The sequence below is a fragment of the Pseudorasbora parva genome, chromosome 5, assembly GCF_024679245.1.
Source record: "Pseudorasbora parva isolate DD20220531a chromosome 5, ASM2467924v1, whole genome shotgun sequence".
Taxonomy (NCBI): Eukaryota; Metazoa; Chordata; class Actinopteri; order Cypriniformes; family Gobionidae; genus Pseudorasbora; species Pseudorasbora parva.
This window is the reverse complement of record NC_090176.1, coordinates 19,182,851-19,200,739: the sequence shown is the minus strand read 5'-3', so window position 1 is coordinate 19,200,739 and position 17,889 is coordinate 19,182,851. Positions and strand designations below refer to the sequence as shown.

General features: G+C 39.3%; 1 protein-coding gene across 5 annotated transcripts in view; it reads left to right on the top strand.

The window, feature by feature from the left end:
• Positions 1-17,889, top strand: part of myo16 (myosin XVI) — a 278,734-nt gene that overhangs the window by 241,613 nt on the left and 19,232 nt on the right. For 3 of the 5 annotated variants that reach the window (XM_067443432.1, XM_067443429.1, XM_067443433.1), the window contains exons 33-34: positions 3,752-3,919; positions 9,912-9,997. In XM_067443432.1, coding sequence (XP_067299533.1) covers positions 3,752-3,919; positions 9,912-9,997 — 254 coding nt within the window. The remainder of the gene's footprint in view (positions 1-3,751; positions 3,920-9,911; positions 9,998-17,889) is intronic. The other 2 variants (XM_067443430.1, XM_067443434.1) reach the window with 1 other exon arrangement.

The window sequence follows — 17,889 nt, the reverse complement described above, 5'->3', positions numbered from 1 at the left end:
TGTAAAAAGTCTAGTCTAAATATATTAGTCCACTATCAGCCGTCTACATTCTGCATATATACATTTTACGGCAAGATTATCAAAGATCAATACAATTAACCTTGCAACCACTACGACTAATTGCATCAATTGCTGATATTTTTAAACTATATGTATATGGATCTAAAGTAACAATCATTTTAACAATATGGACTTTCCTTTGTGTGGCATGAAGGATTGAGATGGCGTGTTAATCTTGTGTGTAGAAGTATTATCGTTTAGCGTTTTTTGTATGTGCGTGTGTGTATACACTGATCAGGCATTACATTATGACCATTAACAGGTTAAGTGAATAACACTGATTATCTCTTCATCATTGTAACTGTTAGTGGGTGGGATATATTTGGCAGAAAGTGAACATTTTGTCCTCAAAGTTGATTTGTTAGAAGCAGGAATAATGGGCAAGTGTGGAGATTTCAGCGAGTTTGACAAGGGCCAAATTGTGTCGGCTAGACGACTGGGTCAGGTTATCTCCAAAACTGCAGCTCTTGTGGAGTGTTCCCGGTCAGTATATATCAAAAGGGGTCCAATGAAGGAACAGTGGTGAACCGGCAACAGAGTCATTGGCGGCCAAGGTTCATTGAAGCACGTGGGGAGTGAAGGCTGCCCGTCTGATCCGATCAAACAGATGAGCTACTGTAGCTCAAATTGCTCTAGAAGTTAATGCTGGCTCTGATAGAAAGGTGTCAGAATACACCGTTTATTGCAGTTTGTTGCATATGGGGCTGCATAACTGCAGACCAGTCAGGGTACCCATGCTGACCCCTGTCCACCACCAAAAGCACACGTGATGAATCACATTTTCTTTTACATAACATGTATGGCTGGGTGCATGTGCTTTGCTTACCTGGGGAGCACATGGCACCAGAATGCACGATCTAACATATTGGTGCCAGATACCACGGCACACCTTCAGGGGTCTAGTGGAGTCCATACCGCAATGGGGCAGGGCTAATGGCAGCAAAAAGGTTACAAGCACAATATTAGGAAGGTGGTCATAATGTTATGTGTGATCAGTCAAAGGATATATATATTAAATTTTATATATTTTTTGTCTCTGCCTTGATTCAGTTTATTGTAAAGGGCACAGGGGGTATTGGCTCCAGTCACATTAATATTTCATGGACAAGAGATGATGTAGCTATTAAATATTAAATATCAAAGTCTCCAGGTCTGCTGACGGATGTGAATCGCTGCGGTGTGTGTGAACCCTTAGAATACAGTGTGTGTGGGTATGTATGTCTAAGGACATACAAAGTGTCACTCCAGAACAGGGGAAATTACTTCTCACATTACTGTACATGTCAACAAGTGTGTCTGTGCAATGAACAAACATAGATCTGTCATAATATTTGTGCTAGTGCCATGCTTGAGGAATATTTCAAAGCATGTCTACAACACCACTTTTTCCTCATGCTTTATGGTACTTTTTAAAGGGTTAGTTCACCCAAAAATGAAAATTATTTCATTAATTACTCACCCTCATGTCATGTCACCCGTAAGCCCTTCGTTCATTTTCAGAACACAAATGAAGATATTTTTGTTGAAAGCTGATGATTGAGGAAAGCTTCAAAAAGGCCTACATTGGCATTCAGTAAATTTCCCACTAACCCACTCACAAGACCCATAAAGGGACTAAAGACGACATTACAAAGTCCATCTCACTCCAGTGGCTGTACAATAATTTTACAATGCGACGAAAATAGTTATTGTGCACATAAAAATCAAAATAACGACTTTTTGAGCAATGTTGCCGAGCAATGTTGCTGTGGACATTTTCCCATTGAAAATAGGCAACACATTTTTTTTTGGGATATCCAGATAGAAATTGGTTGCCCATTCTGAATGGGAAAGTGCCCATGCAATTTAATTTTTCTTTATTTAACAGATAGAATAACTCACGCACAGACACATTCATGTAGCATTATCTTAAAGGGCAGGCATGAGTGTATGGGTAGTTGCTAAATGTTTAAAACTTCCAACTACTGCTACAATCCCTAATCTAAAATATGGAAGTTTACCCTTCTGCATGTAGATATTAGATTTAAGAAGTTAAAAGTGCATTTATATTTTGTACAATTTTATTATAAAAGTATTAACTAAAGTTGCAGTTTCAGTCATTGTAAAGTTATTGACGTAAACTCGACTCATGCGCGAGAATATGACGCAGCTCCACCATTCAATACATGACCCGGAAGAGGAGGAGCGCAGCTATTGCGTGAGTTCCAGGTGAGTTCACGTCAGACACCTATACGGAAGACACACTCTTGGTGGAAAAAGTCGTTATTTTGATTTTTTTTTCGCACAAAAACTATTCTCGTCGCTTCTTAAAATTATTGTACACCCACTGTAGTGAGATGGACTTTGTAACAAACTCTTTAGTGCCTTTTATGGGTCTTGTGAGTGGGTCAGTGGGAATGTACTGAATGCCAATGGAGGCCTATCTGAAGCCTTTCTCAGCCATCAGCTTTCAACAAAAATATCTTCATTTTTGTTCCGAAGAACCAACGGCATGAGGGTGAGTAATTCATGAAATAATTTTCAGTTTTGATTGTTATAAACCGCTCTAACATTGTGTATTCCGGATAATTTTTCAGATGTTTAATTAGCTAAATCTACTGAACTGTTCTTCATATTTGTGACAGAATATCTCATCTAACTCCCTTTTAGGTAATGATCTGTAATGTAATGATCATCTGACAGAGCCAACCTTTACTGCATTTGCTTTGCATGTCTGTCAGTCATCCTGAATGACAGGTGTATCCTGTGCATTTCATTTTTATTTTCATGTTTAATCCTCCTAGTTCAGTGACATATCAATTACACTAACGCTCAAAAGTTTGGGGTCAGAACGAGACACTAATACTTATATTCAGCGAGGATCAAGTGACAGTAAATACATTTATAATGTACATTTAAAATAAATGCTGTCATGTTTTCCACAAAAATTGTAATCAAATCATGTGACACTTTTTTTATTCTATTTTTTACAGTTATGTTGATAATTTGACAAAACAAAAAACGCTAATTACAAAAATGCAAACCAGTAGGATTTTTACTAGTGGGCTTAGACTTTTGGACACCACTGTATAAATCTGAGCCTAAAAGATTGAGAGAAGGCCATCACAATGAAATATTTTTTAAGAATAGGAAGATTTTTATATCAGTCCTCTGATACTTTCAATCATAAGAGTCAATGTAGTGTAATGCAATGTGACTGCTTTCATCATGTTGAATACATAGAGCCAGTGAGGTCCCAGACACAAAGCTGCAGTAAATTAATCTCTGATAACCTCTGGCTGTGAAGTCAGATGCTCAGAGAGAGAGAGGGAGAGAGAGAGAGAATGCTGTAATGGAAACATGGCTGGTAACAGGGGTTTAAAAGGACAGCTGACCCCTGTGCTATATCCATCCCTGTGACGGTCAGATCCAAGCAAACCTGCATACCGTGAGGCTTATACATCCCCCAGCTCTTCCGCTCTCTCTGTCGTCAACGTCATTGCGAGACTCCATCATTCCCACAATTCCTGGCCAGAGCAGCTGCAGATGCCCTGCAGAAATATTAGTGACTCAAGGTGGCAGATGTAGGTCGACAGTGACAGCAAGATGGTCTGTGAGGCCTTACATGGTGCCAAAGCATACGTTACACATCATCTTAATGTGAAACAATGTATTTATTAAAAGTGTTTTTTTATTCATTTCTATTCTATAGGACTCTCAAATTCCAACATTAACCTGCCAGGTCGAGAGGATCAAGGCCCGATATCCCCGTCGTCACAGTTACAGGATAAAAATGCCAACAACCACACCTCTCCCAACTCTTCAAACCCAGCCCCCATGGAGAACGGCAACCAGATCTCCAATGGTAATGGCACAAGAGGTTAGGGTTCACACCAAACACTGGGTCTTATTTATTAACCGCAAATGATTCAGCAATTACATGTTTATAAGTTTAAGATTAAAATGTCAAAGCACCTGAATCACACTTACATATGCTGGGTTTTGAGACATATTTCCTGATTCACAAGCTCTCGTTTTAATTCAGTTGCATATACAGCATCTCAATTAGAATTTTTTTTTGTTAAGATATAAATTCACTGACAGATAATGCTGTGAATTATACAGGGAACCTTAGACCTTGTTGCGTTGCAAAATGCAATTTCATATTGTGTTGCGTTGTTGTAAAAATTAAGAACAGTGCAAACTATGCAATTTGATTTTTCTTTATTTAACAGATAGAATAACTCGCACACAGACACATTCATGTAGCATTATCTTAAAGGGCAGGCATGAGTGTATGGGTCATTGCTAAATGTTTAAAACTTCCAACTACTGCTACAATCCCTCATCTAAAATATGGAAGTTTACCCTTCTGCATGCAGATATTAGATTTAAGAAGTTAAAAGTGCATTTATATTTTGTACAATTTTATTATAAAAGTATTAACTAAAGTTGCAGTTTCAGTCAGTTTAATGACCCATGAAGGACTACAGAGAAGCTCTCATTTGCTCTGTAACATGTATATGTATCACTTATAGAATGATCTTTTTATACTGATTGAAACTGTAAAGTTGCGGTTACATTAAATTCAGTTTAATTTAATTCAACAGAGGCAACATCTAGACATTTCAACAGGAATCCGATTAGGAATTTTATTTGAGGGCAAATGATTTGCATGGTTAAAGTTAGTTAGCAGATTCGCTGTTTTGGCACACAGAAAACTGCTTGGTAAAGGCCCTTTCACACTGGACGCGATTTTGACGTGCGAATAATTCGCGCAATGGTTTTTTTTTTTAGATCAGCTGTTTGTGTAATGAGCGCTTCCACACAGAACGCGAATGTGCTGAGGCGAAAAAACGACATTTATTTATTTCGTTCCGATGTCGATTTTTTTTTTTACTCTACCGGCGACAAAAACGGCTTCAACCAATCACATAAAAGGAAACAAAGGTGACGAAATGTCCAGTTGATGTCACGAGCTATTCAATCAACTTTAACCTTTGCCAGGCATGGCATTTCTCATGAGATTACAGCTGTAAGCTGTACAGCTGCAGCTGTGTTTGCCCACTGTATGATACAGACAGCAATAACTTAACTTATGAGTTAGTATAATAACTTATAACTTATAAGTTATTACTTATAACTTATAAGTTATTACCTTTTATAAATAGTTGATTTTTTTCTAAACATTGTGTCCGAGATTATGGAAAGTGAACGTGTTGCCATCAGTACGTCTGTGGCACTGAAATGTTTACATGTGACTCGACTGGAAACATCTGCTCGGATCGATTGATTCCCAGAAGTGCGCAGTTTGTCTCGTCAGATGCGCTGCCGTCTCTGGAGGAGATCCTCAAATTGTCCCACAGACTTTAGAAAGTAAGTGCAGAACCGGCCATGATAAAGTTTTAGCTCCTGTACAAGATTAGCATCCTCCCCTTCAGACTCTGTTCTTTAAGACTGGCTGCACCCAAAACCTTCCTCTCGGTCCTTTAAATAAAATAAAAAGCTCGTCTTCACTGAATGATGAAGTGCCCGTGTTTTCTCAGCTGTCGCTGCGAATGTTTTGGAATGTTGGAGCTCTGAAACGTCGCAAATTCGTGTCGCGGCTGATGTGAATGGTTTTGACGCGAAATATTCGCATGCGAAATATTCGCTTATTTGTTACGCTTTTCCGTTACGCGTCCGGTGTGAAAGGGCCTTTTGAAAGTGACTTTTGCGTGAGCGTGGCTTCATACATCACTTGACTATTGACAGTAGACAATGAACCCTTTTTGCTTGTGACATTTGAATGATTCCCAAAAAATAACCAGTTCATAAGAGTCATTTGTCCATGAATCAGACTCCATTGCTAATTGCTAAAATGTGATTTCTTGTTTAGGCCCTGTTTACACCTAGTATTAGCGTGTTTTGGTTGATGAAGTGGATAACGCTAAATACAGGTGTAAACAGTAAAACATTTTGAGCTTGTCCGCTTTCTACGACTTCAAGAGGTAGTTGACAACGCATTATGCATTTGAACAGCGACAGAAGACCGCCTACTCTCCACCCACTGATATAATGAGTAAACATTATGGGAAGCGCGCTAGCCAGACAGGATTAAACTTTGTCGGCTAAAGACCCACCATTCCTGATTTCTAGCACACTCATCACGTTCGGCTTGGTCTTGCGGCTGTCAGAGCAGAAGCGAAAAATGCTTTTCTGTCATCTCCGGTCATGTTCGTAAACTGCGCAAGCTTATTTCATCCATTAGATCGAACGATCAGAAGAAATCAGAACCGAAATGGATAAAAGAAACGGATTAAAACACCAGACGTAAACGGGTATGTGTCTCCCTCGTCTACTTGTAATCCGATTGACCAAAACTCATATTAATACCTGGTTTAAACAGGGCCTTAGACTAATTTATATCAATTAAATATAAATGTAATAGTAATAACAATAGAAGGAAAACATTGCAAATTTAACCTGATGTGAATCCGACTGAGATTGTGCTAAGGATAGGACTTGTTTGCAGTTATTAGATCCATTATCACTCAGATGAAACTCTCTCCATGACCTCATGAATGTTATCAAGAGCAGAGGAGACCATCACACACAGCAAACAACCCCATGTAACATTAGGGCATTACCCATCGCATGATCTAATGTGCATCCATGCAATTATTTAAAGCTCAGTCGCGTATCATTGGCTGGCCCAGCCTTGTCCACTGCTTTGTTTACCACAGACAGCACCAATGACCACGTAACCTTTGACCAGCTGAGCGTGACACACACCACAAACAAAAAGACCTGCAGTTTATATGCATGAGAAAATATTGGAGATAAAGTGAGAGAATAAGGGAAAAGGAAAGAATGGCAGATTGAGGGTGGTTTGTGGAGAGAATGGGATTGGAGAAACGGACATGGTAAGATGAAGAGTTGACCCAGAATCTATCACTGAGGCAGTCCATGATTAAAGCGAAAGGTCCTGGACTTGATAAAGTGCTCTCCTAAAAAGCCATCAGATGGCTCAGGGTCTCTCTGCCTCCCTTACACAAACACACACTCTGCCTTTTATCCTCTCAGTGAGGCTAATATCTGCGTGTGGGGGTAAACTTCCATATTCTGCATGAGGGGATGTAGCAGAGAGTGTGTGGAAGTTTTGAACTCGGTCATTACATGCCTGCATCTTTAAGATAATGCTATATGAACTAATGTACATTCCCAGAAGAAAATACCCCAGTACCTGCAAGGCAACAGAAGAATAGCAGGTTACACTTTATTTCGACAGTCTACTTTAAACATTCTACTAACTATAAGTAACTTTGCAAGTCCATGTCAACTAACTCTCATTAGAGTATTAGTAGACTGTCAGTACTGGTAGGTTATGGTTAGGTGTTAGGGTTCGGGTTAGTAGAATAAGTTGAATTGTAGTTGCCAAGTTACTAATAGTCAGCAGAATGTCTGTTGGGGGACCAACAAAATAAAGTTTTAGTAAATAATAATCAGACAGTCTACAAATACTCTAATGACAGTTAGTTGACATGTATGACAGAATGACATGTAGTTGCAAAGTTACTTATAGTTAGTAGAATGTCTAAAGTGCACTATCAATATTAAGTGTTACCGAATAGCGTTACAGTTTTAGGATTGCTCAGCTCAGGCATATCTCAGGCAAACATACAAATCATTGTCCTTTTTTTGACTGAGGTGTCAAGTTAAGAGTTTAATACGAGACCCCTGCATACAGTTCCATTCCATTGTGCTCTCTGTAGCTGTTTTTGAACACAAGAATTCATCCTGTGTGAATGCCCATAGTTCTTAATCAGAACAAGGTCAGTTTACTAATATAAAATTGGAGCCGACTGATTTTCATAAACATTTTTGGAACCGTGATTTTTGAAAATGTTCCATGTTTCGTTACAATTTATTTTTGATGATCCACTTTAGACATTCTACTAAGTATACGTAACTTTGCAACTACATGTCAACTAACTCTCATTGGAGTATAAACAGACTGTTGTAGACAATTAGGTTAGGGTTATTTGTTAGGATTCAGGTTTGTAGAATAAGTTGATATGTAGTTGCAAAGTTACGTATAGGGCTGCACAGTTAATCGCATTTCTAATCGCGATTACGATTACGAATGCCACGGATGCATTATTCTACATGCTTTAGAGCATGTGAGAGGCGAATCTCGATTACTTCAGAGTAGTGTCTAGTGTGTACTTCTTCTCACCGCTGTTTCCCGATGGTTTATGCAACAATTACTCTGTTTCAAAGAATAAGACAACATCGAGCGTGTCGAGTATAAACACCTCACCAAACAGAAGATGCCCACAGGCGAAAGTATAAACAAGGCTAAACCAATCACAATAGGAACTGCCAGTGACGAAAGTGTACAATGACTAGTAGAATGCTCGCAAAATAGCACCCGCCATTTTTAAAAAGCAGTGCGCACAGCCAATGATATATGAGCTAACTAACATCGAAAACAGTGATGGACCTCTCAACCCTATGCTAAAGAGAAAATACAACACTACTTTGAGGGGAAAAACATGATTATGTATTTCCGCTCAGCTTGTGACACTGGATACCAACCACATGGCAAATGCTAATACTTTTTTATTTAATGTCTATGTTCTTTGTATAACAGTTCTACCTAATAACATATTAGACAGGACTGTTAAACAGATCGTGAAATAATGAAGGCGGAGAATGTGAGCGATGTGTGCTCAGACTTTGATTTAAAATAAAATAAAAGAGTTACTTCTGGCAGTGCAAATGTAACTGGCCCTTGGGAAACATTTAGTTTTCAGGGAACCACCCTGATGCCTATAGTTCCTATGACTAAGTTCCATATTTTTATATGAAAATATGGCATGCAGTTGCTTCAGACAATGGTATAAAGCTATTCAAAACATCATTCAATGTAAATTGTGATAATCGCATTGTAATAATCGCAATTACATTTCAGGGGAATAATCGACAATTATGATTTTATCATAATTGTGCAGCCCTAGTTAAGTATAGTCAGTAGAATGTCTGTTGGAGAGCATCAAACAAAATTATTATCAGATATTAATCGCAGTCTACCAATAACCTAATGAGTTGACATGCAGTTGCAGAATACATATAGTTAGTAGAATGAATAAAGTGGAAAAAGTGTTACCCCATGTTTTTATACTTTTTGGAACTGCTTTTTTTATATTATTATGTTTACATAATGCATAATAATGGGATCTATTTAAGCATGCATACATATTTGCTGCCTTTGTGGTAGCTGATAAACATTATGTAAATAAACCAATCACAATTCCTATGGAATTATTACAATGACATCCATGTTTCTAATTTGGATTGTAGCTACTGTATGTTTTCCATTAACATTTCCATATTAAAAGTTGATTCTATATTATTTTTCAAAAAAATGTAATTTGCTAATTATTTATAGCCTTGAAAAATCTTAATATTACAAAAACTGTTTTCAAATAAACCAGTGTTCCCATTTAAATTATTTAGTCACATGACTTGACTGAATTTTGTGATGGCAATAATTCAGATGTTATGATCAAAAATAAAACAAACCAAAAAAATCCATTAGAAATCGATTCACCAGATCTGTTTAACTAGAATTCCTGGAGTGCTACTTCTAACAGTTATATAATTTAAAAAATCTAAATTAAAAAAAATTATAAAACTCAAACCTAAGCTGAAATTATATAGAAAACAAAATGAATACATGTTAAGTGGTACAGACAAAATAACAGCAGACGTGAAAAGGGAGGAATTCAGTTACAGTGCTCATAGTGCAGCAATGTTATTATGAGACATATTGAAGCAGCATATTCCGGAATATTACATTTAACATCCGCATATTTCTCTCCCACTAGGAACGTTGGAAGACGACGGACATCCGAAGTCAAACGCATCCAGCACCTCGGCATTACACAGGCACATGGACAGCCACCACACTCAGGTGAAGCATACACACAAACCCACACTAACATGCTCACGCTCTCTTGTGGCATCTGTCATCTACTCTTCCGAGGGGAGAAGGTCTCCAGTGACCCCAAATGGCAGATGTAATCATGGGTAATGAAAGTGAGAGCGGGTCCCATGTCATCCCAGACTCAGCACTCTGCCAAATGAAATGAGTGAAGGCTTATCTGGAGATCGTATTCAGAGGTGCATTAGAGCAAGAGGGGTTTTGCTCTAGCCCGGCCCGGCTCTCCTCCGCAGGAACAGGCCAAAACCATCACCGTGTGCCCTCTGTGCTTCTCGGCATCTCTCCGTGTGTCCTGAAAGCAGGGTTACCCTCACAAAACACTGACACTTAATCACACTCTGAGAGTTTTCTACCTCTACCTCTCTCTCTCTCTCTCTCTCTCTCTCTCTCTCTCTCTCTCTACCTCTCTCTCTCTCTCTCTCTCTCTCAGCAGCTCAGTTTAGGAATCAAGAGAAGTCCTTATTTCTTATTCTATTAATTATTTTTATTCTAGTTAGCCATTATTCAGTTGCACTTTATTTTACAGTGTGTGTGTGGGCATGAAATATGAGGACACTAATGTGTATAATGACATGGGTGTTACAAGGAGAGGGTGAAATATGAGGACATTGGCCATGTCCTCACTTTTCAAAATGCTTATAAATCATACAGGATGAGTTTTTTTAGAAAGTAAAAATGCAGAATGTTTCCTGTGATGGGTAGGTTTAGCGGCAGGGGCAGTGTAAGGGGATAGAAAATACGGTTTGTACAGTATAAAAACCATTACGCCTATGGAATGTCCCCATATGCCACAAAAACAAACGTGTGTGTGTGTATAAAAAATATGTATTTTTTTATATATATATATATATATATATATATATATATATATATATATATATATATAATATATAAAATATAATGATTTATTTGGCCCTTCATAATATATCAGAACATTTTCATTTGTGTTTATTTTTCACTTTCTGATGTTGTCTATCCAAGTTTAAGTTATGGAAATAAGACACCATTTTGATTTATTTATTTCAGAATTCTAATCATAAAAGAGACACGTTGCTGTTTAAGAGCCAATGATGCACGTCCAGGTTTCAATGTGTTTTCCCCCCCTTTAACAACGCTTAGCACATCAATGGGTGAACTCTTTGCATAATCTTGGATTAAATGATAAATATATATGACCTTGAGCATAAATAATACACTGATGATTACCACCGGCTGCCAGGTAAATAGCTCCTGTGAATCAAGGCTGAATCTTCCTAAACGTCTAGCTTATAGATAGCTTTGACCGTGACATTCATGGCATGGCATGAGCAGTATACAATGTATGTGACTGTCAATCACTAACAGGAAGACCATATTAGGAATAAGGAAGCCATGGCCAAACGCAGAGGATGTGAAGTTGGTAGTGATATTGAAATAAAAACAATACATATGCATACAAGCGTTCAGAGAGAGGGATAGAGAGAGAGCGAAAGCCATAGCTAGAGCAAACACCATCTGTTAGGATGATGGGATTGGGGACAGATATATGGCACTGTCACCTGCTGACAGCAAAGAGAGAATTCTTTGATTTATGGCAGTCAAATGCTCATTTTATAAGCTTGTGTGCTTTGTAGAGAGATCCACAACAGACTGCACAGTCTCGCATAAGTGTATCATCATCTGAATGACTGGCTGTGTTCCAAAATCTAGTGAGATGCCTATGCAGATGCCATAGATAGGGTCCCGGAAAAGAGTCCTAAAAGTCAGCCATCAACATTTTTAAAAAGATATTTCGAAGCTGTAAATAAAACCAATTAGAGTACGTTTTACAAGAATATACAATTTCAGTTTTTTAGCATCAAAAATTTTGCATTTCATTCAATGTGTTAATTGTCGTTTCTTTGTATTTGTGAAATTAATAATCGTGCACTTCTGAAATGATCCCATGTTAGTTAAAACAAAGGTCCACTTAGCCCAAAGCATGCATCTTTAGCAGAGAAGGCAGCACCAAAATGCATTGCAACAGGCTTGAAATCTAAGATGGCAGAGTGGTAAACTTAATATCATTCATGAATGAAAATTATCAATATAATTAAATAAAAAAATGTGGTAAATTAATATAATATAGTCATTAATTAATACATTTTACAGTTGTATCCTCTATTGTATCTATACGCGCTGCTTGAAACACAGCAACATACTAATCGAGTATCAGACACTTCCATGTCAATCCAAATCTGATTTAAAGCATATTCGATTGGAATCTGATCGGATTTTGCATGTGTAAACAAAAAAAACTAAAACTAATTAAAGCTACATTCATATGTGGTTCGAAATCATTTCCAAGTCTCATTTCTGGAAATCCATTTCAGTCTGACCGCTCCGATTGGATTTTGTTTTGTTTAGCGTTTTTCCTTATATAATTTTTTCCGCCATGTAAAATGTATTTAAACACGTCGCAAGAATGGTGGTGATGTGCAGGTTACGCAGACAATTATATAATTATAAATAATATAATGGAGACATCTCAGTTGTCCAGTTATGGGGTGTCTTCAGATTTACTGTTCATGTCTGCCGCTGCTTCATTAGATGTAGTAGTCCAGTTCCATGGCTACACATTGTCAGTGCCCATATTCTGAAAATTAAAGAGCAACGTTAGACACAAAAGTCGGATAAACAGTGTGGACAGATTGGGACTATAAAGTCTGAATGTTGCCTTAAAAGCTGCCTATGTAGGCAGAACACTATGTTTTGGATCAAAGATTGAATATTTCAGCTATCTCATAATTGTTCCATGTCTGCATAATCTTCCTGCTTTACTCACCCAAGTCATACTTGAGTCCCAGTAATGGCAATGTGCTTTCATAGTAATTGAAAGCGAGAGACCACCACAGTGCACCTGTCACTCTCTATATGTAATTTGTGGCCCCCTGCTGAGGGCCCCACATTATGGAACGTACGCTGGCCTGTAATGATTTATGAATATGTAAAATGCTGTGGCCCTGAGGTACTCTTCCATAAAGTGGAACACACATTTTTCATAAACGCATGTGCGCCGGTTGTTATTAAACGTAAAACAACTAGCCACTGTCATTGGCGCTAACCGGAGCAGTGTAAGGTTCCTCAGTGGAGAGCGCTGGGGGTCCTCTCTGGCTCTGACTCAGCTGCGCTGTCATATTTTCCAGCGCTGAGAGCTGTGAATTGTTTGTTTATTAAAAAAGGAAGCATCCTAGTTTCTCTGTAATGGCATCAGCCTACTGTGTTTCCAATCCAGTTTGTTCAGGCATAGGCAAAGAATATTATCCTAATGAACATACAGTGTAAGCAGTCCTTTCTGGACTGATCCAGGACCCACAAAAATACATTTTGGCTTTACCTGACACAATTGAGAAACCACACAATTGTATTTGCTAAAACAGTTCATTTGATTACTTTTATTACTAAAACAATTGCATTATAGACAGGTTATTATAATCATAATATAATAAGACGGGTATATAATTATAAGACGCCCTCTGGCTTGCGTAGCAGCGTTTACTACTGATCACAGCCGTGTTACACTGAGAAGCTCCGCATGCAATTATTGCAGCCTTTGCCAAATTATGTGTGGTTTTATTTGCGATTTATCGTGCAGTCCTACCATAGATAAAAAAGAAAGAAAAAAGTTAACATTGGCCTGCATGGTAATGAGGAGCCGTCAATGGTCTTGCTTTGTAAATATCCCCCTATTGTAAAAAAATGCTATAGTTAAACAAATACAAGAACTATATGTTCGTTTTAAGGCTGAGTACAAGTTAGAAAGAGCTTTGGACCTTCTTGAATTATTGACTAAACAATCCCCCTTAACCACGCCCTCCCAACAAAGCCACGCCCCATTTGGTGAGTACCAGCACTTTACTCTTTCAACTTTAAAGGGTTAGTTCACCCAAAAAATGAAATTTCTTTCATTAATGAATCACCCCAATGTCGTTCCACACCCAAAAGACTTCCGTTCATCCTCTGAACACAGTTTAAGATATTTTAGATATAGTCCAAGGGCTTTCTGTCCTTTGAATGTAAGTGTATGCCCACTTGCTGCCCACGTCTAGCCTGACAAGCCAGACCCACATCAAGATGTTTGGTCTGGAAACTCACTATTGACAGGGCTCAATCCGAGGGGCGGGATAAACGGTTGTCTTTCAAACTCCCTCTGCACGCCGTGCAAGCAATTGGATAGCGCTAAAACAAACCAGAGCAACGAAGGTGAAGCAGAGCTCGATGACATAATAAACTTTCGACGTATCCGGTCGGCAAAACTCCGAACATCTTCCCTTCTTAAGAATGACTTCTGTGCCGTTCTTTTCTCAGAGAAAAGCTTAACTCCAAGTCTTCCAGAGTCGCGGTCAATGCTGATTCGAAAGACCGCCGTTCGCCAGTTTCTGTGTTTACTAAAAGCATGCAAACGCAACTCGGCCGTCATTATATTAAGACCCGCCTACACGACTACCACCGACTACATGATGTGATTGGCCCGACAAGAGTTTGGCGTTTACAGCTCAGAAGTTAATTGAGAGTTGCTAGACGACACTGGCAGCAAATTAGATTTGCTGCCGCTAGGGTGCGTCTAGATTTCTAGGCTAGTCCACCTCCAGAAGGTAATGAAAACATCAAAGTAGTCCATATGTGACATCAGTTGGTTAGACTCTTTTGACATGTCGACAATACATTTTGGTCCAAAAATAACAAAAAATATGACTATATTCAGCATTGTCTTCTCTTCTGCGTTTGTTTACAATTCAAACGGGTTGCGTAGATTCAAACGGTCGTGAATCATTATTCGGATCGCGTGTCAAACTGGAAAACTGCTGAAATCATGTGACATTGGTGATACGAATCATGAATCAATCTGCTGATTCACGACAGTTTAAATCTTTGAGGTTTGAAAACAAACATGGAAGAGAAGACAATGCTGAATAAAGTTGTATTTTTTGTTATTTTTGGACCAAAATGTAATGTCGACGCTTCAAAAGAGTCTAACTAACCAACTGTGTTGGGTACCACATATGTGGATACCACATATGGATACTTTGATGATGTTTTCATTACCTTCTGGACGTGGGCAGCAAGTGAGCATACACTTACATTCAAAGGACAGAAAGCCCTCGGACTATATCTAAAATATCTTAAACTGTGTTCCGAGGATGAACGGAGGTCTTACGGGTGTGGAACGACATTGGGGTGAGTCATTAATGAAAGAAATTTCATTTTTGGGTGAACTAACCCTTTAAGCAAAACAGTAATATTGTAAATGTTTTATATTTGAATACTTTATCAAATGTATTCTTGTGATGACAAAGCTGAATTTTCAGTAGCATGAGTTGGTGCTCAAGAAAAACGTCTTCAATTGTTATCAATAGATGCATTTCCACTGGAACGTTTCGGGTAAAAATATGTCCCCCTGCTCGCAAGGCAGTACTTTTCCAAAGTTCAGGAGCTTTCGAGGGTGGGACTTGGGCGCTGAACATGCTGATTGGCTGAGTTCACGCAGCATTTTCATTGGTTGACTCCACGCATGGGGGGGGGTTGAAATGGTAATCTTCTGTACATGTCTTTACTTTCACTTCTGATCAATTGAATGTGCTGTTGCCAAATGAAAGTATGATTTTCTTACTCGCCACAAACTTTGATCGATATTACTACAATACAGTATGAACAGGATGTCCGTCAGTTAAACACACGTCACATCGCCACATCACGTATTTCATTTCACATCTTTATTGATTTTGATGGTGCCATCCAGCCTGGTTTCACATCAGTCTAATCAGACAAGTCTGTCCCCCTTTATCACCCTGAAGTCTTGAGCATGCATCAAAATGTTGGGTTGTAGGAAGGTAACGGGGTAGAAGCACTTTGCATTTCACTAATGACACCCGAGACGCTTTGTACCTCAAGAAGCACTGAATGCCACAGGCTCTCTGGTTACCAGATCCCATTCTGTCTTCGGTTTCCTGCCTGTGTCACATGATAGGGGTCAAGGTCACAGGACTTCACGGAAACCAGGAAGTGGATGTCAAAAAAAAAGACATACAGATACATATCTACAAATATCATGTTGTTGTACAGATGCAGAGCTGCCCCGACACATTAAATAAAACTCAAATTATTCGAATGAATGATGAAATATTCACAGTGACAGAATTGCCCCCTACAGAGGGAAGTGAGCTACACGTTAGCGCTCTCTGAAACTGGACACTAACCTTTCAAACCACATCAACTAGAGTAGATGCACACTCACTACCAATACTCAGTCCCGTGGTAACTTTACACTGAAGTTTCAGATTCAACGTGCCGTGCCAGATACGCCCTTTCAAAACACTGAACAAACCGATGCTAAAACATCATGTCCACCATCCCAGTCTTGACGCATTTAGCGGCATGGCGTCAAACAACACAAGTTCTGATCTGTACCAGTAAAACCGGTCCTTTTATCTAAGGCCTGGCTTGAGGAAAAACAGATGGCAGTAACGATGTGCTCCCATCACTCAAATGTAACCCCACTAGGGGTCTTCCTCAGAGGGACGCTCTACCTCTTAATGTCCTTATGGCACTCGGAAGCAGGAAACAGCCTTTTAATGCCCCTTATCATGTTTTAGCACACGCCTGCTTCATATTTCCCCGTCTCTGTCTCTCACTCCTCCTCTCGTCTGGTCCATCCGCTCCTCATTGATCCACGTTGTAACATCCCATAACACGCAGAAGATCATGATGTTTAATTATTGATCAGCTTGGTTTCGCCGGAGATTGCGATTGAGAGCGAGAATGAGACGGGCACAATCCGGCCTCATCAGCATTCAGATCCGGCGGGTGCAGACGATTGCTTGGAAAATGACAGCAGGAAGAATGAAGTGTTCCCGGACAGGCGCTCTGGTAATGGAGTATCCCTGCTCCATGTCTGTATGCGATAAGGTCGGAAGAAGCCGTTTCTTCTGACAGAGCTGCTGTGTATCACGCTGTCCTGTAGATGTTGACTGACACATATCAGGTTCAAGTCTGACTGTTGATACAGTGGCCCACGGATGTGTTTACACTAAACCAATCCAACCTTTAAAATGTATGAATTTCATTGTTGGCAATTCTTTCTATCTATCTGTCCATCCGTCTCTAATTTGTCTGTCTGTCTGTCCATCATTTGTCCAGCTGTTCGTTATTTGTCTGTTATTGGTTTATTATCCATCCGTTATTTCTCTGTCGATCCATCCGTCCATTTGTTATTTGTCCATCTATCCATCTAACACGGTCGCCAAATTGCTTTAAGTTACACTTACTCTCGCATCAGCTATTGTGTAAACAATAGGGTTGAGTGACATTCACATTTTAATCGGTAATTTCCTTCAATTCGCAACTGGTCCTTTTTTCGGTACTTAAAGGTGCACTATGGAACTTTCCGTCCACTGGAGGGCGCCTATTCAAAACAAATGCGTAGTTTGACTACGCAACGTGTGAGCGCAGCATCTTGGGAGATGTGGTCTTCTCATCACAGCCGGTGGAAAAGAGGACTCAGGCAGAAATCACGTTCATGCATGCGGTTATTAACGTTACTGTAGTCTAAAGCAGAGCAGGACCGAGTGTTGTAGACCTGAGCACAGCTGCTGGAGCGATTGTTAAACAAATACCCGCCTCGCGAATACCGGGACTTTTATTATGAAGGGACGGGAGACAGTCGCCAGTCGCCTGCACTGATCCGCTCTTCCGGTTATGATTTTGAGGTAATGGAGCTCTGTTTATCATATTAGATACATTTAAGTGTGTTTAAAACGATGTTATGACGTTACTCCGTGCGTTCACTTGTTCACACTGCTAAGAGTAAAGCGCTCCTGCCAAATAAAAGCCAAAACCGAGGGTAA